The sequence below is a fragment of the Falco biarmicus genome, chromosome 8 (genome assembly GCF_023638135.1).
Source record: "Falco biarmicus isolate bFalBia1 chromosome 8, bFalBia1.pri, whole genome shotgun sequence".
Classification (NCBI taxonomy): Eukaryota; Metazoa; Chordata; class Aves; order Falconiformes; family Falconidae; genus Falco; species Falco biarmicus.
This window is the reverse complement of record NC_079295.1, coordinates 60,150,398-60,169,222: the sequence shown is the minus strand read 5'-3', so window position 1 is coordinate 60,169,222 and position 18,825 is coordinate 60,150,398. Positions and strand designations below refer to the sequence as shown.

The 18,825-nt window shown below is 49.7% G+C and overlaps 2 protein-coding genes across 13 annotated transcripts; one reads left to right on the top strand and one right to left on the bottom strand.

Annotated features, from left to right (window-relative positions):
- Positions 1 to 227: 227 nt before the first annotated feature.
- Positions 228 to 18,102, bottom strand: HNRNPH1 (heterogeneous nuclear ribonucleoprotein H1). Of its 12 annotated transcripts, none has more exons than XM_056349899.1 (15): positions 17,815 to 18,102; positions 17,105 to 17,215; positions 9,374 to 9,433; positions 8,264 to 8,401; positions 7,227 to 7,382; positions 6,883 to 7,026; positions 5,257 to 5,395; positions 4,065 to 4,243; positions 3,771 to 3,842; positions 3,558 to 3,691; positions 3,250 to 3,385; positions 2,994 to 3,077; positions 2,809 to 2,859; positions 1,590 to 1,682; positions 228 to 1,013 (listed from the first exon to the last, which is right to left on the bottom strand). In XM_056349899.1, exons 2-15 carry the CDS (start codon positions 17,151 to 17,153, stop codon positions 889 to 891), a joined length of 1,560 nt encoding a protein of 519 aa, XP_056205874.1. In that variant the 5' UTR covers positions 17,154 to 17,215; positions 17,815 to 18,102; the 3' UTR covers positions 228 to 888. The 12 variants fall into 12 exon arrangements, with proteins under 12 accessions (XP_056205874.1, XP_056205862.1, XP_056205869.1 ...); XM_056349887.1 differs by having other exon boundaries at positions 17,825 to 17,971; XM_056349894.1 differs by lacking the exon at positions 9,374 to 9,433 and having other exon boundaries at positions 17,825 to 17,969.
- On the top strand, positions 9,949 to 16,438 carry LOC130154122 (deoxycytidine kinase 2). Its single transcript, XM_056349900.1, has 7 exons — positions 9,949 to 10,448; positions 11,156 to 11,271; positions 11,693 to 11,886; positions 12,148 to 12,295; positions 12,804 to 12,919; positions 14,496 to 14,595; positions 16,140 to 16,438. The coding sequence occupies exons 1-7, from the start codon at positions 10,349 to 10,351 to the stop codon at positions 16,161 to 16,163; spliced, it is 798 nt and encodes a 265-aa protein (XP_056205875.1). The 5' UTR covers positions 9,949 to 10,348; the 3' UTR covers positions 16,164 to 16,438.
- Positions 18,103 to 18,825: the final 723 nt, after the last annotated feature.

Genomic DNA, 18,825 nt, shown 5'->3' with positions numbered 1-18,825 from the left:
CAGCACTACAAGGACACACAGAACACGCTGCAGCCCTGGCCAACACATGCCACAGGTGCTGCTGCTCCCCACATGTCCCCCACAACCCCCAGGGGCAGCTTTCAGGTGACAGTCCCCGAGGGGCACACTCACAGTACCCATGGCAGATGCACCCTAACAGGGTCACCCATGCCACAGGAGCACAGCAGCACTACTGCAGGCGGTACTGGAGATCAAGAAGAAATGAGTTCCAGTTTTTAAAAGGAAGATTTATTTAACAAGTTTCACTTAGCGCAATACACCTAAAAAGGAAATCACAATACAATGAAAGATTAAATCAAGGCCTCAGAATTTTATACGAACACCAAGACCAAAATCCTAAAGTAGCCATATTGCATCTCAACATGTTTCCCCCATTAACTTAAAAAAAAAAAGCTTTAACATGCCTTACAGGATATTAAAAGAAATAAACTAGAACTAACATGCCAAATGTTCACTTAATTTCAGACACAGCTCCTATATTGTCTCTTTACAAAAAAGCATGTCTCTTTCAACATGTATTCAAAACAGTGTTGGATGTAATATGGTATAAGAGCAACATTTAACGTAATTCAAACAGCTTTAACCTAAATACGCTTACTGCTTAAATACACTCCTACAACAAAACTAACTTGAGAAACGCTCAAAATTGTTTAACAGTTATAGTCTTTACTCAACTTGGTTATTACATCCTAGATGAATGTTCATTTCTGTATGTTCAAAAATACTGAACCTGAAAGGTTTTAAAATAACAATCCTGAATTCACTTACAGTAAAGCATAAATCACAAGCTCGTATTGCAAAACTGTTAAACTTAGTTTTTTGTTTTTTTGTTTTTTAAAAAAGATGTGACCAAAAGTCAGCGATTGGTTACATTCCCCAGCCACCACTCATGTTGGACATGTTCGACATGCCGCCCATGCCGTTCACTCCCATGGACGCGCGGTTCCCGCTGCTGTAGTAGCTGCTGTTCATGGCGCCCTGGCTCCCGGGGTCTGGGGGGGAAACCGACAGCAGGTTCACAGCTGGTTCAGGCCGATTCGTAGCATCCTTCCCCCAACGCCTGTCCTTGCTGGGCCACCTCGTAAATACCGTCTACTGTGCCCAGTGCTGCAAAGTGTCAGTTTACAGCTCCATACCCAGAAAGTTTATTGCTTGTTCAATGAAAGAGCCAGCTCTGCCCTGCCCCCCTTCTGCATTCAGTGCTATCACCGCTCTGCCAAGCCAAGTGCACCCGGCCTCCCACATACCCTCCCCCCCCCTTCCATACAGCATTTAAACTGCATTGCTCTCCAGCTTCCATACTAAGCAAAAAAAGCGATCCGAGTTAACAGAAGCCTGGCGACCGGCCTTTCCTACCCCTTTCAGAATAGTTTCCCACATTTACCCCCAGCTCCAAGTGCCTGCTTTAAAGTCTATTCCCCTTCCAGCTCTCCGTTAGTTCTAAAATTCCCCAACAGCCACATCTCTAACGCTCAGGGCCTGTGCTGCCCAGTCTGTAGCACGACCCTTCAACACCAGTAAACATGCTGCACTTGGCCCAGCTAAAACCAGTAAAGGAATGCTCTTACCATAGCCACTCATGCTGCTTTGACCACCATATCCTCCTCCGTAACCCCCGCTCAACTGCTGGTTAGCTGGACCACCATAACTGGATTGGCTTCCTTTTAAGTTAAGGATAAAGATGTTAAGAGCTCACCTGTCAACGTCCGCTCGTTATCAACACCCCCACCCCTCACGTGACTAACAGCCCCGCGCCCTGGCACTGGCTCACTCGCTCACCTAGGGAGCTTTCTGAAGTGTACAGGGAAGCAAGCTCCACAAAGCGGTCAGGGTTCTAAAGGCATCCCTGCCACCAAACAGCGACAAGAACATGAAGAAGTACAGCAAGTTCTTGTGACTCACTTCTGTCCGTTTTTACTTTTGCAGTTTCTGTGGACTACACGCGGCAGGATCAACCTGCTGTTATTAGAACGTACACCCCACAAGAGACTTGGGCTGGTGGTAAGTGACCCCACACGGGCCCGCTGCCCACGAGGAGTGCGTGACTCGTTATGGGAGTCCCTCACTGGTGCCCAGTCCTGACACACTCACTCCTGTTCCAGACTGGTTGTGCAGCACAGCAGTGCCGTGGCTCACCATACAGGAGACCTCTACTTAAGCTTACTAACTACTGCTCTTCACCTCAACTTGACTGTACTCCCAACAAAACTGGTCTGTAGTTAAAAGTATCAGCATTAGACATCAAACATTTTATCATCAAAATGCTATAAAAACAGCAGTGTATCTGCACACACCCCCACCCCCCCCACCCTCGAGAAACAAGCCCCCCACACACCCCCTCCCCCCCAAAAAACAACCACCACCTTAATCTCCAAAGAGCCAGACAAGCCAGGTATCAAGAAGTGTATCTGCTTTATAGACACAGTAGTGGCAGACATTCAGAAACGTGCTGCAAACACATTTTAGATTTTCAAGCAGTTTTCAAGTTTGCTAGAGCAACTCTTTCTCCAAATTCCAAGCAAGATTATTCCCTTGCCACCAAGGCCAGGTCACATGCCACAGATACACCCTCCATCACCAGACCATGTTCTGATCTCAAAACAAACAAAAAAAAAACCCAGAAGGGAGCAGGGGGAAGGAGAACAAAAGGACAGGCATCTCCCACTTCACTCTCGCACCTCCACCACACTCCCAGGAGCCACTCACCCCACCACGCACACCACATTCAGCACCACAGTTTATTCAACCTATTAACTGTTTGAATGTATTCCCAAAAGGTTTATATACCTGGCAATGTGCTAGTGTTCCAATCTTGGACTACCCCTTCCGATTCCTTGACTGTGTGATTAAGACAGAATGTTGGATTTCAGTTTTTATGCCAGGCATAGAATAAGCAGGAGCTGCATAAAATTAGCCAGCTTCGTTAAATATCAAGTGCTTGTTTAAAAGTGCATTAGACTGTTTACACATACCCATTGCTCCCATCATTTGACTGCCATAGGCACCACCACTTCCTCCTGCTGTAGAATTCAGGAAGAGTTCTACATATCTGTGTTCTGGAAGAAGAAAATTTTGCCATGAGAGCATTTCACACCAAACCCACAACAGCCCATCTCACTGCGAGCACAGCTGCAATAAAACCCTCAGCATTCCAGTTACAGTAGATGTAGTACGCTACACAGTGCTGTATTTTCCCTAAAGCCATGTATTCAGAACAGTCATACTTACGCATATTTGCTTTGTCTTTGGACATAGCAGCCACTGCATCCTCATGAGTAGCAAATTCAACATCTGCCTCTCCAGTTACTCTGCCATCTGGTCCAATTTCGATGTGTACTCTTACAGGGTTCAGAGGTGAGAAGAACTACACATGGAACAGTCACAGAGATTAAAACGCACCAATGCAACAGTTCAGTTTTACAGCAAGCCATTTTCTCTACGGGAACACTTGTCAACTGCACCGCAGTTGGCATGTCCAAAAATGATCACAGACTCTTAAAGCCATGCACTTAGGAGGAAGCAGATTTGGAACTCACGTTATAGATGTCATTCTCCGTAGCTCTGTAAGGCAGACCCCTCATGTGGACGCAGTGGCCAGTCGTGCTCTGGAAGGTGGATCCCCCGTCGCCGTATCTGTGGTCCGACATTCCTGCAGAGAAAAGAGTCCATTCTAGGTCTTTCAGATGTATTTTAGTTTCTTTTGAGATGTATTGTAAGTTCAGTTACTATTCCTATTAGAGAAATCTTACCTCTTCCAAATCTATCAGAACCAAAACCATAGCCATCATTATACCCATTGTAGTCATCATAACCTCCATAACCTATGAATAGATCGGACAACATGTTCATTTCAACTACAGAAATATCCAAATATACACAAACACACTGCAGACAACCAGTAACCACAAAGCCTCACTTCTTCCAGAAGCAATAAAGCCAAGGACACGTACAAACCAGGAGTTACAAAGCAGGGAAGACACTACCATGTCCAAGTGTTGCTGCTTCTCAGATGAGCAGCTCCCTCTTGGACTTCGTATACTTACCTCCTCCATAGGCTCCACGCCTCATTCTTTCCAAGCTACTTCCTCTACCAAGACTGTTATATCCCCGCGTAAGACCGGGTCTGTCGTAAGGACCGGGTCTCTGCATTGCCAGCAGCTTGCGTGGAGGGTCGTAGTGAGTGCGCACTTCCGCTCGACTACTCTTGAAGATCTCAATGTACCTAGAAGTGTTTCCACAGAGAGAAGTCAGTCTTTAATTCCTTCCACAAGTACCTCACAACTTCACATTAAAACAAGCCATTTAGTCATAGCCTTGAAACTGGCAGTGTATTTTAAGCCAGGTTTCTTTACGTTATGTATAGGCAATGACATACTATTATAAGCACTACATTACTTTCAAATCAGTGTATTTTCAAGAAATCACAATTACTGAAGGGTTTACATGCTCCTCATACTTCTTAGTATCCCAACCTTAAGGGTGGGGGAGCAATATTGATTTCCCCACCCTCCTCCCCCCAATTTAAAGTGTTAGTCAAAAAAAAAAAAAAAAAATAGGAGGGACTGATGTCCACTCAACTCAGCACTGTTTTGCTCATGTGGCAATGTAAACAGAGGGTTAAAATTCCAGCCTCCACCAGGATTTTAACCCATCAGGACGCTACAAAAAGCTCTGCATGTGCTAGTGAACCCAGCCTATGCTTCAGTGATTCAGCGTAGGCAAAAAAGTGCATGCTTCAATGAAAAATAGTCACAAGTAAAATAGAATATAAAAACCCTTTGTGACAATTTCTTGAAAGCTATGCTTATTACGTTGAAGATTAATACAGTAAGTAAATTTGTTACATTTCAACTTATAAAACAAGTTTAGAAAGTATCACATTTTCTTATGGTAGTAAAAGTACTGTGCATGTCTTTAGAGCTAAAGGCATAATTGGTGCTATTTGAGAAGTTAAAGCCATAGTCTCTCAACTTTGTTGCTTTCAAGCTATCAGTTTTGCTCACCTCCGTCATCACCCAGCTTCCAAAGCACAACTTAAGCTTAGCCCAATTTTATCTTTTGGTTTTGGTAGATTCAAACAGTCTGTGCCATGCACACATTAGCAATACCATTACTTATCACCAAGTTAGAGACCAAGTATTTCTATTTGGACATTAACACTTTCAGAAGAGAGAATATGGATTTAATTGTTTACCATAAGAAAAGTGACATAGCCAACCAACCATCCATCCCCACCTGTGCCCTATTCTTTCCTTGTGTTTCTTTAGAGCCTTTTCAGCTATTTCCTGTGAAGCAAACTGCACGAAGGCCTCCCCCGTACTCCTCCCCTGGAAGTCCACCGGCAATGTTATCCCATTTGGCACGATTTCCAACCCTTCAACCCAAGGACAAATAACCCCAGTAGGGGGGCAATATTAACATCACAAGCCCAGTCATGAGTTTTTCTTATAGCTTTAAATACACCAGAATTTTAACACTTGTAAGTGAATGGTATGTTGATTCTAGAACACTAGAAGAAAAAGCATGTCAACAAAGAGATCCACGATCACATACCATTCAGTTTACATTCTTAACCCACCCTGCAGAGCTCAGAAACACTCTGAGTGTCAGGGACGACTCCTCAGATAAGGCATCTAATGCAGGGTGTGTTAAGAAGTTCATATATTATTACAAACCTCTTCAATTCTGTGAAAGTATTTAAGACGAACTTTTTAAGATAACTTAAAACACAGCAAGTTAAACAGCTTTATATATAACAATTATTTTTACTAGAAGTCACTCAGGTAAAATAATTAGTCTTATGCAAACATCAAGTTTCAGCATTAATTTTTTTATCTTTAGGAGTGCTTAATTAAGAAAAAATCATGAAGTAACTTCAAAAGTATTAGTTTCCAAACAGAAGAGGCACATTTTGTATATTAAGCACATTAACAGTTTTTTAAAGCTTGAATTACTTAACCACGTAAGAAACAACTTAAAAATGCACATGCTTAGGAATTGCTCTTGTTCACAATTATTACTGATTCAGAAAACCAAAAACAAGTGCTGAAGTTGTAAAATCTGAGTATTTCTACTGTATTTTAAACCAAGACAGTAAGCTCAATCATATCTTGTTATAGCAAAACATTCTAGCTAATTTTAACACTCACATTTAGAAATCTACTACTTTGAAAATACTAACAAGTTAAATCTTAGATAAATCAACAGATTTCATTCTTAGGCATTTATAATAGTATTCCAGTTCCTAAAACATACAACAGCTGCAAAAAAGTGAAAATGAGTCAATACAAGACATTATCTCTTCATCTCTAAAAAACTTAAGCTAAACATCAAGGGGCATTTTCCCCCCTAGGAAGTGTACGAGGGAAGAACTGTAACTTGGCTAGAGCTCAGCAGGTTGTGTTTTTCTGGAATCTTATTCAATACTAACTCTACATTTCTAAGAAACTGCAGGTACAACGCACGCCCTTCCTCAGATCCTGCTTCTTGCACTGAACCCAGAAGTTAAGGAGTGTTCAACATCCTTCACTGAACACCGTGAACCAGCTGAGACTGCGGGTGGAAATATCCTCCCAGCTGAAATGTTCGCTTTAATTTAGAAAGCAAGACACTTTATTTTCTGCTGTCCTCACTCGGAACAGTATGTCCCACTAAGTATAAATTAGAGCAGCTTTTAGAAGTTCTCTGTCATTTAACAAACAAGTACTTCAGGAATTGATCCCAGGTAACTAATGAAGAATCGCTTATTTACTGTTAATATCCATCAGTATCCTGTTGGAAGTACTACTGGGCAATCCGTGGTTGTTTGGGTTTTTTAGCATAGACCAATAGTGCTATAACTACTACTTTTATCCCACATACCTGAAAAAAACTGTACAATTTCTTCTTTACTACAGCCAAATGGGAGTCCTCTAAGACGTACAAAACCATCATTAGCCGTATCAGGGCTGTTGGGACCAGTATGCTTCAGAACCCAATCCATTTCAACGTTGTTTGACTTGAAAACTGTAAAAGGCACTTAGAATTAATGCATTCTGGAATATCTAAGTTTTAAAAGTCATTTGCCTTGAAACTAGCCAACTTATGATACACAAACAAGTCCATTTGTCCTTTCACATGCATTTTAAAGAGACAGAAAAACAATTAACCAAAAACCCATCAAGCACAAACACATTTAATCAGCTACTAGACCAACTGAGTCAAACCTTCAACATATCTGTGTCCCATTGTTTCTCTGTCTTTTTTCAGTGCCAATTTCACATCCTCCTCAGATTCGAGTTCAGCAAATGCTTCTCCACTTGGTCTTCCCTCTCTGGTGTAGATGAAACGGATACCCAAAGCCCCGTTTAGAATTTTGCAATCTGAAAATGAAACAGGAATGCCAGGATTAGTTTCATTATTACAGGAACACTGTGCCTTTAAAAGGAGACAACTAACAACAACTATCAAAGCTATACCAAGAAGACAAAACCAGCAGTATTCTTGTGTTTAACTTTTCTAGTGACCAATAAACTAAGGGACTAAATAACTTACCCTTCCTGTGGAGTCTGAAGGTTAGAAAAACATTAAAGATAAATGCAAATTAGCTATCTACTTTCAAAGCTTTGCTGCCTCGAGTTGAACACGCAATCTGCTTTTGACTGTAACCAATTCCAGACTTCCTCATCAGCATGAAGCTAAGTAAGTAGTAGTAACAACCAGTCTAAGCTTAACTAACTAAATCCCAGCCAAGCTCAGTACCCCAAACTCCTGAGGCAGTTTTAACATTCTTTCTTCAGTGCCTGGAGATTTTAACTATCACCATTTATTACTGCAGGATGCTAATAATGTTGGGGGAAGTACGCAACACACTATAAACATTTAACAGAAGGAGCCTATTAGGACAACCCCAAGGACTAAATTTATTTCAACCTGAAGTAAGAATTGTGAAGTTTCTTTGTAACAGAAGCTTTTCTTTTCTGGCTCCTCAAGAAGCCATAGCAGTTGTGGCTATACCAGCAACCTGCAGATCAAGCTCCTTTCTGCCTAGCTCCTGCTAGCGACAGCATAGCTTTCCATACCAGGTCCCAATTGAGGCACTTGTTGCACTAGAAACGTCACTAGCTACTGAAGCACCCCAGATGCTTTCTGGAACCACTCACTGCAACACTCCCACTGCCAGAGCGTGCCCAGGAGGAACCCAGACCTAACACAGCCCGGCCCCCTCTCCCAGGCTCCTACCCCCCCTCCCCATTCTGCTTACCTGAAAAGAACCTCTGCACCTCCTCTGTGGAGCAGGACCAAGGCAGCCCCCTGACCTTCACCACATATCCCTCGCTGCTCTCTGTGTTGAGCATCACGTTGGGGGTGAGGCTCGGCTCCGTCTCGGCTTCTGTGGTTGCTGGACAAGACCAGAAGAGGCCCTTTGAGACGCCACCCAGCACGGCCGCCACCCGCACCCCCTCAGAGCGCCCGGCGGCCCCCCTGGCCTGCGCCCACCCGCCCCCGAGCCTCCTCTACCTCGGACCGCGGCCCGCCTCACACACACGGAGCCGCTCCCGCCCGGCGCACGCCTGCCCGCCCCCGGCCCGCGCCCAGCCCCCGTCCCCGCACGCACACATGGTGGGGCTCCGCGGTGGTTCTAGGGCTCCGAGCCTGATCCGCTGTCCGGAGAGCGCCTAGTCCCAGTCAGGCGGCAGCGAGCGGGCGAGCCTGTGGCGAGAGCGCGCTAGGAAATGGCGGCGGGTACTCCCGCTTCCGCTGGGCCGGGCCTTCCGCCGCACAAAGAACCCCGGCCCCAGCCACCGCCCTGCAGGGCCCGCCGCCGCGCAGTTCCCCGCCGCCGCGCACAGCGCCCGCGGCCAGCAGGAGAGCGGCCGCCGAGGAGCCCGCCTGCCCGCCGGCTGCCGAGAGGGGCTGCGGCGTGGCCGAGAGCGGGGCGCGGCGCATGCGCGGCCACCCCGGCGGGCTCCCGCCGCGCCCCCGCGAGGCCCACCTGCGCATGCCCCGCAGCGCTCCGCCGCCCCGCCCGCGCCGCTCCCGCCGGGGTGCGCATGCGTCCTGCCTACTCTGCGTCCTGCCGCCCCCCCGCCCGCTGCTGCGCATGCGTCGCCTGCCTACCCCTCCGAACAAAGCCGCGGCGCCGGCTCCCGCGCACGGCGCGGGACGGGCCTGCGCGCATGCGCCTCTCAGCGCCGCACTGCGCATGCCCCGGAGGCCGCACGCGGCTCCCCCCTCCCCTCCTCCCGCCGGTGCCCGCGGGGGGGCCGGTGCCCGCCACCGACGCTTGCCCCCCCCGCACCAGCACGCCACGCGTTGCACGGAGAGCGAGGAGTCTGGCTGCACAGAGAGGTGTGTGGGAACTAGCACTTACCAGCTTCAAATGCTGACGCTACCCCACGTGAAACAATCTGCTCGCTTCGGTCACTGAAGCCTGGTGTGTTTGTAGGAGATGGGGAAAGAAGAGACACGGGTCACAATTATCATAAAAGAAAGGAAAATATAACTCCCTCCCATCTCCTCCAAACACACCAGACCTAACTAGATTTCACCCTGCATCTCATTATTTTAGAGGCAACAGGAGGTTACAGGAGTAACTACAGTAGCAAGACCTCAGAGAGTTGCACCCGTAAAGCACTGAACTATCATCTAAGAATCCTCCATCCCCTTCTTTATCCCCGAGAAGGACAAGCAGTTCATGTCTCAACTTGCCCACGCAGGTGGCAGAGAACCCACAGCAGGAGTCGAGCTGACTGTAAAGCCCCAGGCGTGCCAACGCTGGCCCGGGAACTCGGGAGCCGGGAAACAGCGCTGCTCAGAGCGGTAGCGAACCCGTCAGCCATGCGCGTTTTCTTTCCAAATACCAAGCCTAAACGACAGCCCTAGGCTGAGCCATTTCGCTGACTGCAAAACTACGTGGCCTCAACTCTTGTATAACTACGCAAAATGCTTTGTGTAACAGGTACCAATCTGCGCCACTGTAACAACCATCTTCCCCCAAAGCCACAGGTTTTTGGGAAAAATGGATACTCTCAAGTTTATGCCCGTTATCAAGCAATACGGAGAACCAGTTTACGTCAATGCAAATGAAATCAGTAAATGGAACCGTCTGACGGTAACTTCCTCAACAAAGCAGCTCCGCACGATTTCACTCGCCAAGGGCCCATTTTGAAAGCCTCTGCAGGCAGGAGCCGAGCCGGGCCGAGCGGCCCGCAGCCCCCCGCGGCGGGGAGGAGCGGCGCCCCCGCCTCCTCCGGGCAGTGGGAGCGGCCATCCCGCCCCCCGGCTGGCGGGAGGTTTAAAGTGAGCGGGAGCAGCCGGAGCTCCGTGCTCCCGCTCAGGCGCCGCCATGTCCACCCCGGCCAAGCGGCACTGCCGCAGCCCCACCGGCTCCCTCGACTTCAGCTTCCAGAAGCGCCTCAAGAAGATTTCTATCGAAGGGAACATCGGTGAGCGCGGCAGCGGGGGAAGGAGGGAGGAGGCCGGGGTCCCGGGAGAGCGGGCACGGAGGGCGCTCCGGGTGCGGGACGGCCCGCCCAGCCCCGCAGGATAGCGGGGGCACCTCGGCGAGGGAGCGGCGGGGCCGCCGGGCCGAAACCCAGAAATAGGCGCCATGGAGGGGGAGGGGAGCCCCGCCGCCCCCGCCCGCGTTACAGGCCGCGGGGCCCCCGCCCGTGGCTAACCGCCGCCCGGGTGGGCTCGGAGGGGACAGCCGTGCTCTCCGGGCGGGCTCCGCCGACCACCCCTTCGCCTGCCGCGGGATGTGCGCGCGCGCGCTCGGCGCTCGAGTCTCGGGGCCGCGCCCCGCGCTCGGGCCCGCCGGCGCCAACCCGCCCGCCCTGCGCATGCGCGGCCGCTCTGCCCCGGCGCGCCCGGCCGCCCGCTCCTAAAATGGAGGCGCAGGCAAGCCGGCGGCGCGGCCCTTATCGCCCGCCCGGGCCGGGCGCGGCCCTCTGGCGCCGCAGATTACAGCCGCTTTCGCGGAAGGTGCCGCAACACGGGGCAGGCGGCCCCGGCCGGCCCTGGCCCAGCTCCGAGCGCCCCGAAGCGCGCCCGGGTGCGGTGCGCGCAGCGCCGCCACAGAGCCCGGCGGTGCCGCCCTGCGGGTGAGCCCGTCTCGCCTGCACCCCCCGCCAGCTTCTCGCATCTTCCGCAGCTGCGGGGAAGTCAACGTTTGTCAGGCTGCTGGAGAAACACAGTGACGAGTGGGAGGTCATCCCTGAACCCATCGCCAAGTGGTGCAACGTCCAAACAGCCGACAACGAGTACGAGGTAGGCGTGCTGGATTTGGGAAGCTTGGAGGGAGAGATGGGTCACCGGAGAAACTGCTGTGACCCACCAGGGAGCTGTGCCAAAACTCAGCTATACTTAGCCTGGAGCATCCCAGAGCCGTCCCCACTATGGTACCAGTTGGGCAGGCGCTCAGCAATGGTGAAGGCTACTCAGGAAGGCGCTATTGAATGCGGCCTCCCAATAACCCCCCTACTCTACAAAAATCACGTTGAAGTCTGAAACTCTGTGAATGCTCTATTCAAGACTACTATCAGCTGAGAAGCAAATGTTTATTCCTATCCCTAAGCATTTTCAAAAAAAAAAAAAGCCCATGAATTCTTACTTCAATATACCAGAACTCTAGATTAAGGAATAAAATCCTGCAAATATGCTAGTATTAACTTTCTCTCTTCTCCCCTAGGAGCTTTCAACATCTCAGAAGAACGGAGGAAATCTACTTAAAATGCTGTATGATAAACCCACAAGATGGGCTTACACATTTCAGACTTACGCTTGCTTGAGCAGAGTAAGAGCGCAATTAAAACCCATCTCAGCCAAGCTACATGAAGCAGAACATCCAGTGCAATTTTTTGAAAGATCTGTGTACAGTGACAGGTAATTAACTCTCAACACAACAAGACTTCAGATTTAACAACACCAGGTCTTTATGCTCAAAGACACACAGCTGGGGAAACACTTGATACTAAACTAGTATCTGCAAGGAGCAGGTTTGGTTCAGCAGGTGAGAGAGCAGGGTGGTATTAAGAAAGTAAGAGCAGGCAGCCATTTTTTCCAGTATCACAATTCTGACTCAAGAGAAATGTTTTAGTAGTTCACTTTGGTCATTCCTGGCATGACTGATGTCTTTCATTGCAGATACGTATTTGCTTCTAACCTGTTTGAGTCTGGAAACATTAATGAAACTGAGTGGACAATTTATCAGGACTGGCACATGTGGCTTTTGAATCAGTTTGAATCAGACCTAGAACTGGATGGCATGATCTACCTAAGAACCACACCTCAGGTACGTTCACTAAAGATGAAAATGTTTCAGCCCCAATTTCAGTTTCCAGGAGTTTAAGAGGGTACAAGAACTTAATTACAATACTTTCATGACTTAACACGGATTTAGCTCCCCCCACCCCAAGCGTAATGGGAAGCCTGTCAAATTCAGGTTTCAGAGACCGAATTAAAAACCCTCCCTTCTGAGCTACTATTTTGATGTCAGCAAACACTAGTTGCTGGCATCCACCACTCTCAGGAAGGATGCAAGACTGAAAAGACTTCTGAATCAGGTTTGACTTCCCAAACTAAAGATAATATTTCAATTTTAGCTAAAAGTGGCTCAAGTTTTTTTTAAATGAGTTAAGTCTAGAATAACTTATTTATGTTCAGCCAAGCATTTAAAATTAATGCTCGCTGATGTCTAGCATTAGTCCTTCCAATTTAAGGGCCACTTGATCTGTTTAGCTGATTTAGCCTTGTGATTAATGTCCAGACTTGTGTGTGCCTTTTTTCCACCCCCACCTCAGAAATGCAAGGAAAGGCTACAGATGAGGGGAAGAGAAGAGGAACAAGGAATTGAACTTGAGTATTTGGAAAACCTCCACAATAAACATGAAGCCTGGCTTTATGAAAGGACTATGAGGTATGAACCCATTTTCTGTAGATGAGTTTCACCTTACAGGAGGCAAGCCTCTTTCCTACCTTATGTTAAAGTTCATTAGGGATAAATATAAGGTTTAAGTCTAGCATCACTGAGGCACAGTTGTGGAAGGACTTCTCCTTAGACCCACCACTCCAGGTTCCTTGGCACAGAGGCTATTAGATTCTATGTAGAGGGAAGGTCATCTCTTGGCAGGGAAGTAAAAATTGCCAAGAGATGGAATTTCAAATTTAAAGCCTTTGTTAAGCATTGGCCTCAACTAGAAAGCTATGTAGCTCCCAACTCTAGAAAGGACATCAATGTTGTTAACTGGGAAGTACACAGGACAATAGGACACAGCTGAAGTGGTGTTCAGTGGCGGATCACACAAGTTACCTGCCAAGCAGCTTCCAGTGCCAATGCAAGGAAGGGCAAGGTCCCAACTACCTTTACACTGGTATGACTGTATTTCAACAAGGTTTAAATATTAATCCTAGTTGAAAAATAAACAATAATTCAGAAAGGCTTTTGGCAGGCACTGCTAACATACAAGAAACCCAGTTAGCAACTAAGTAAGCTTTGCGTACCTTCCCCCCAACTTTCTTACTGACGGTTACTAGCTTACTCCCACCTAAGGAATCTCTAGGTAGAAAAGCAAGACTTTGAATTTTCCCCTAGAGGAGCCTGAAACACTCTGCCGAATGGGAAGCATAACAATTCCAGGAAAAAGTACATTATCAGTCACATCTTTCTCAAGTTTCACATAGGATGGCCCAAACACTTCAGGGAGACAAAAAGGCACTGCAGATTGTGGCATTTTCGGAGTGTTTACACTGTGTACTCATTCCAAACTTGTGAGCAAGCATTTCCTGTATTTTTCATAGAAACACACTTAAGTTTGCAAACAAGTTAAAGTGTTGTTCAGCACACTTTCAACACTGTAGAAATGCTTTCACACACAGGAAGGGAGGCTTAACTACTGCTTTAAGAGAACAATACATCAAATTTCACAAGTACTGCTCCCATCTGCTCCTAATCTGTAGCCAAAACGGCGGCCTTGCTTATCTAGGAGCCATTTTAAATGGCAGTCTTATAACCTGTTAAAGAGGTCATCCCCATGAAAGGAAGCTTTAAAACTGCATCTTAGTAAGTGGATTAGCAGTTAACTACGAGGGGGTGGGAGAGCCACCCAGCAAGTGATATTTAAAATAAAAATACTCCCTTTTCATCAAAGTCACATTCCTGACAACTGATTCCATACTAAAAAGAATTAAGAATAAGCCTAAACTATCTTCCCCCCCCTCCTACTTGTACAATAAAAATACATATTAAAAGGCCAAATTTGTAAAATACGTAAGTTATGGTGATACAATGTTGACTGTGTTATACAAGAGCAATTAAGGACAGACTTGGGTTTTACACTTAAGTCAGGGGCATCACCATTAGCATCTCGGGTGCATGTGGCAATCTGAGTAAGGCTGCACTCTTAGAGTGACTTGGAAAGCAACTGAAGAGCTGGACTGTTTTCATACAGTGGCTTACATTGTTTTTACTAGCATTATGCTCTTCCATTTAACAGAGTTGATTTTGAGAACCTTAAAGAAATTCCCATCCTAGTTTTGGATGTTGATGAAGATTTTAAGAATGATAAGATTAAACAGGAGTATTTGATTGACCAGGTAAGTATTAAGTATTTCCTCATATCTGCTCTTCTGCAGTAACAGCAGTAAGTTATCAATTTACATTCTTAAAATTCATGAAGTGCTTGTTTGGGGTCAGGTAGAATCAGCCTCCTTCATAGGCTTAGTAAGTTACATGGCTGCAGAAAATGCTTTTTGTTTTCCTTAGAAAAAAGTAACTTAACCCCACCCCCTTAGCCTCATAATGCAAGGGAAAATTGGGCGTTTTTAAAGAAAGAGGAGGAATTGTGGGGGGTGCAAGTACACAGCAACTGGAGTAGTGAGACTACTCTGCCAATTCTGTGCTGCCATACAGTTCATTAAGTAGTTCACAGAATGATACTGTCCAATTTATGTCAGCCGTGATGTCCTTAAACTCCTGCAGTCAGGTTAGCTATTTATGCTCCCTTGCATTCTAGGCTCTTCCTGGACAAAGCACAACACATCTGACAAATGTAGAGGGTGACTAAAGCTTGTACACAGTTCTAAATGCATTAAGTGACACTTTAGAGTTGGGAGGGAAAGTCAACAGCCATTTGAGGAAAGAAGGTGATAACAGGTCACTTGAGTCAAAATGATGTTTGCCAATTCCAGCTTAAGGCAAGACTTACTCTGGAAGTAAATGCCTGAAGAAGTTTTCCTGGTAGAGCAATGTGCTGTGTGCCCAGTCCACGGGGGGGGGGGGGGAAGCAACAAAAACCCCTGCCAGTACTTAAAAGGCACAAGGGATGCATGTCTAACCTGCCAAACAGAGCTTTAACGTAACTTATTCCACTTGCTGGGACACTTTAACCTTCTTTTCCCCCACTGCCCCAACAAGACTGCTCTTGTAAGATGGAAGTGCCCTCCTATCAAACCATATAAACCATTTTCTCCATCTCGTTCTGGGTCATGAGTTTGAGATGGCTTTACTGAAGAATGACTCTTCAAGCTTAGTTCTCCCAATTAAACAGCTCTATATAAACTGGAGGGCAGCACGACGTTCCGTTGCGGAGGTGTTGTTGTTACAGCCTCGTGGAAACCAGCTATTAACAGCTTGAGAGTTATGAACCAAGACTATGCTCATCCATGCTCTCTCATTAACTTGCCCCACTGAAAGGCCATCAGCTCTATCTCCACCAAACTCCCTTCACCACCCAGCATACGAAAAGCTCAGCTTTCAGCTCACAATAGCGGGTACAGCACCATGCTGGAAGTGCTACCAAATCTCTGGCCTGTTTTTCAGTCAAGTAATGGAGGGAAACTTGCTTTTCTTTGACAAAGCAACATTCTGTAAAGCATTCCAGAAGCTACCTTTCGTAAGTGCTTTCTATTTTTGAGTAATTAAGTTATCTAAATTCTACCCCTAGTACAAAGTTAGAAATCATGGGTTCACAGCCATCTGCTATACCGCAAAGCATTTCAGGTCATGAATTGTATGACGAGGCAGAAGAGCATTGGAGCCTGTAACAAACCATTTGTTTCCCCCCCCCAAAAAAAAGGAAAAGCCTAATGGATTTAGCTTTTGTTTTCATGCATGAAATATACGCGTTTTGTTTTTACAGGTCAAGTCTTTCCTGAGTTCCTAAGAAGATGAAAATTAATTTCCATGACAACTTCCTGAAGTTCAAGAGTTAAGCTTAAAAAAATCCATGTGTTCCTAAGACAGTTTAGCTGAATGCATTACCTGTATAGCTTATTTTAAGGCAGGATTGAAGCGCAAAATGTTTTGAGTTTGTTTGGGGTTTTTTTGCCTGCCTGACCTCCGTGTGTTTGATAGAATTTTCTGTATAGTTAAAAATGTGGCGTGTTCCGAAACGTACTGTGTATATTCTCTGCCGTTTAATAAAGGTTTTTAAGCTAATAGTGACTAACTATTAATATTAACAACGGAGGAGCGAGCCGGCTGCCCGCGGCCGGCAGCCCAGCAGATAGCAGGCGCTGGGCAGGGCTGTTTTGCAATAACTGGCATCGTTCACCATTTTAAGACGAGGCTGTTATGGCGTCCGGAGACCTTTACTTTCAACTTCTGCTTTATTACGGCTGTTTGCACGGGCTTTGCGCTACGTAAGGGCGGACGTTACCGCAGCCGCAAGGGTTACACCTGGAACAAACTGCAGTTTACGCGCACCTTTGTTGACTCCCCCCCAGCAGCGCGGTACCGGCAGGGAGGGGGCGGCGCGGCCCCGGCCACCCCCCCCTCCCCCGATCCCCGCCCGCCCCGAGGCCGCCACGACGCACGCGGCGGGGGGGGGAGGGGAGCAGCGCACGCGGCCGAGCCGGGCCCCCCGCCGTCAGGGCCACCCTGCCCGGGGCCCCGGCAGCGCGGTGCCCCCCCCCCCCCCCCCCCACTGGCCACCCCCGCCAGCAGGGCGCCGAGGCGGGGGCCCGGCGGCGCCGGGACCCGGATCGGGCGGGCCTAGTCGCCCCTCCCCCACCCGCTGCGGCCCGGCCGCCCCACCCCCACCCGCTTCCCCCTCAAGACACCCGCCTCCCCCACGGGCCCCCCCCGCTCGCCGCCGGGCCTTACCCAAGCCGGGGATCTCGCCCTCGGTCTCCTCGGTGTGACAAGGATCCATCTTGGCCGCGCCTTCCCCACGGGGGCCGGGAGAGCACAAAGCTGGGTGGGGGCGCTCGGGCGCTGCGCGAACGGAAACAAAAGCTCAGCGGCCGCCGCAGGGGCGCTCCAGACAAGGCGGATCGCGGCTTTTCGGTCGCTTTTTCCCCACTCCCGCAGAGGATGAGGCCCGATGAAGCTGCCGGCCTGCCCGGGCCCACCTCGCCTACTGCTCCTTCTGCGCAGCGCCCTCCGCCCCCTATAAATACCCGCCGGCCGCGCTGCGCAGCGCCCTGACGTCACGGCGCGCCCGCCCCTGCTCCTGCCCCGGCCGCCAGCCAATGGCAGCGCGACAACTTGAACCAGCCAGTCACGTCCGGCCGCCGCGGGGGGGGGGGCAGGAGCGCGGCCGCCGTGGGGGGTCCCGCCGCGGCCGCACCGGGGGGCGCTCACCGCCCCCGCCCCGGGGCCCGGCCCGGCCTGCCCGCCCCCGGCCCGGCCTCACCCCCCCCCCCCGGCCCGGCCCGGCCTCACACCCCCCCCCCCGCCTTCGCCTGTTTTTCTACACCAGCCCCAAACATGGCGGCGGCTTTGTCCCTCCTCCCCCCCCCACCCCCCTCCCCCCCCCACCTCCTCCCCGCCGCGCCGGTGGCGCCCCGTCCCCGCTCGCCCCCCCTCCGCACCCTCGCTCACGGCGGGCTGCGGCCGCGGAGCTCCGGCGGCCAGCGGGGATCGGCGGCTCCGCGCACTGCAGCAGCGCCCGCCGCCGTCAGGTGCGCCGGGCTCCGCCTCCCGCGGCCGCGGGGGGGGGACGGGACGGACGCGGCAGGACACGGCAGGGCGTGGGCCCCCTCCCGCCGGGCGGCCTGGCCGGGCCTGCCCCGGGGAGCGGGCCGCAGGCTTTGTGCGGCGCCGCAGGCCGCACCGGGGGGGGCGCGGGTCACGCTGCGCTGGCGGCCCCGAGGCGGCGGGTCAAGGAGCGAGGCGCCGCGGCGGGATGGCGGCGGGAAGGGCCTGCCCCGGCGCCGCGCTCCGCACGCGCTCCGCGGGGCTGCTGGCAGCGGCCGCCAGCCGCCAGCCCTGCTCCGCCGCACCGCGCTCGGGGGCGGGTAGGGGCACTCGCCGGATCCCCGGCTCCCTGGCAGGGCCCCGGGCAGGGCCGCACTCCTGCCTGCCCGCTGCTCCCCGCGCCTGGCCCGGCCCAGCCCCTCCGCAGCGCGCCGGTACAAAGAACCATTAGCTGGAAGAACTTTAGATTAAAATAGCTGTAAGGGAGCCAGCGCGATTGAATAAATAAGCGGTGACCTTAGGACTGTGGAGGTGCGGCATCTATTCACAGCTTTGTTACTGACCCAGCAGTTAGCGTCAAGCAAATCCCTCTGCTAATCCCTCTTGAAGCCTTTGCATTTCCAGCAGTATGGTAATTATATTTTTTCTCTCCTTATAATGTATATTAATAATCATACACTGGGGTACGTTTACTACACATAATTTTATTAGTCTGATTGGTCTTTTTAGTCCCCATTACCGCATTTGAATAATGACGGAAATGGGTTGTCTGTTGTTTATGCATCAAGGTCCACGTGACTTCATGGCTTTGAAGTGGGCTGTACCCTGAATTCTTGCTATCTAATTTTCAGTGATAAATAAAGCCTGGTTCACCCAACATTTTCTTGATCGTGTGTTTATTGCAG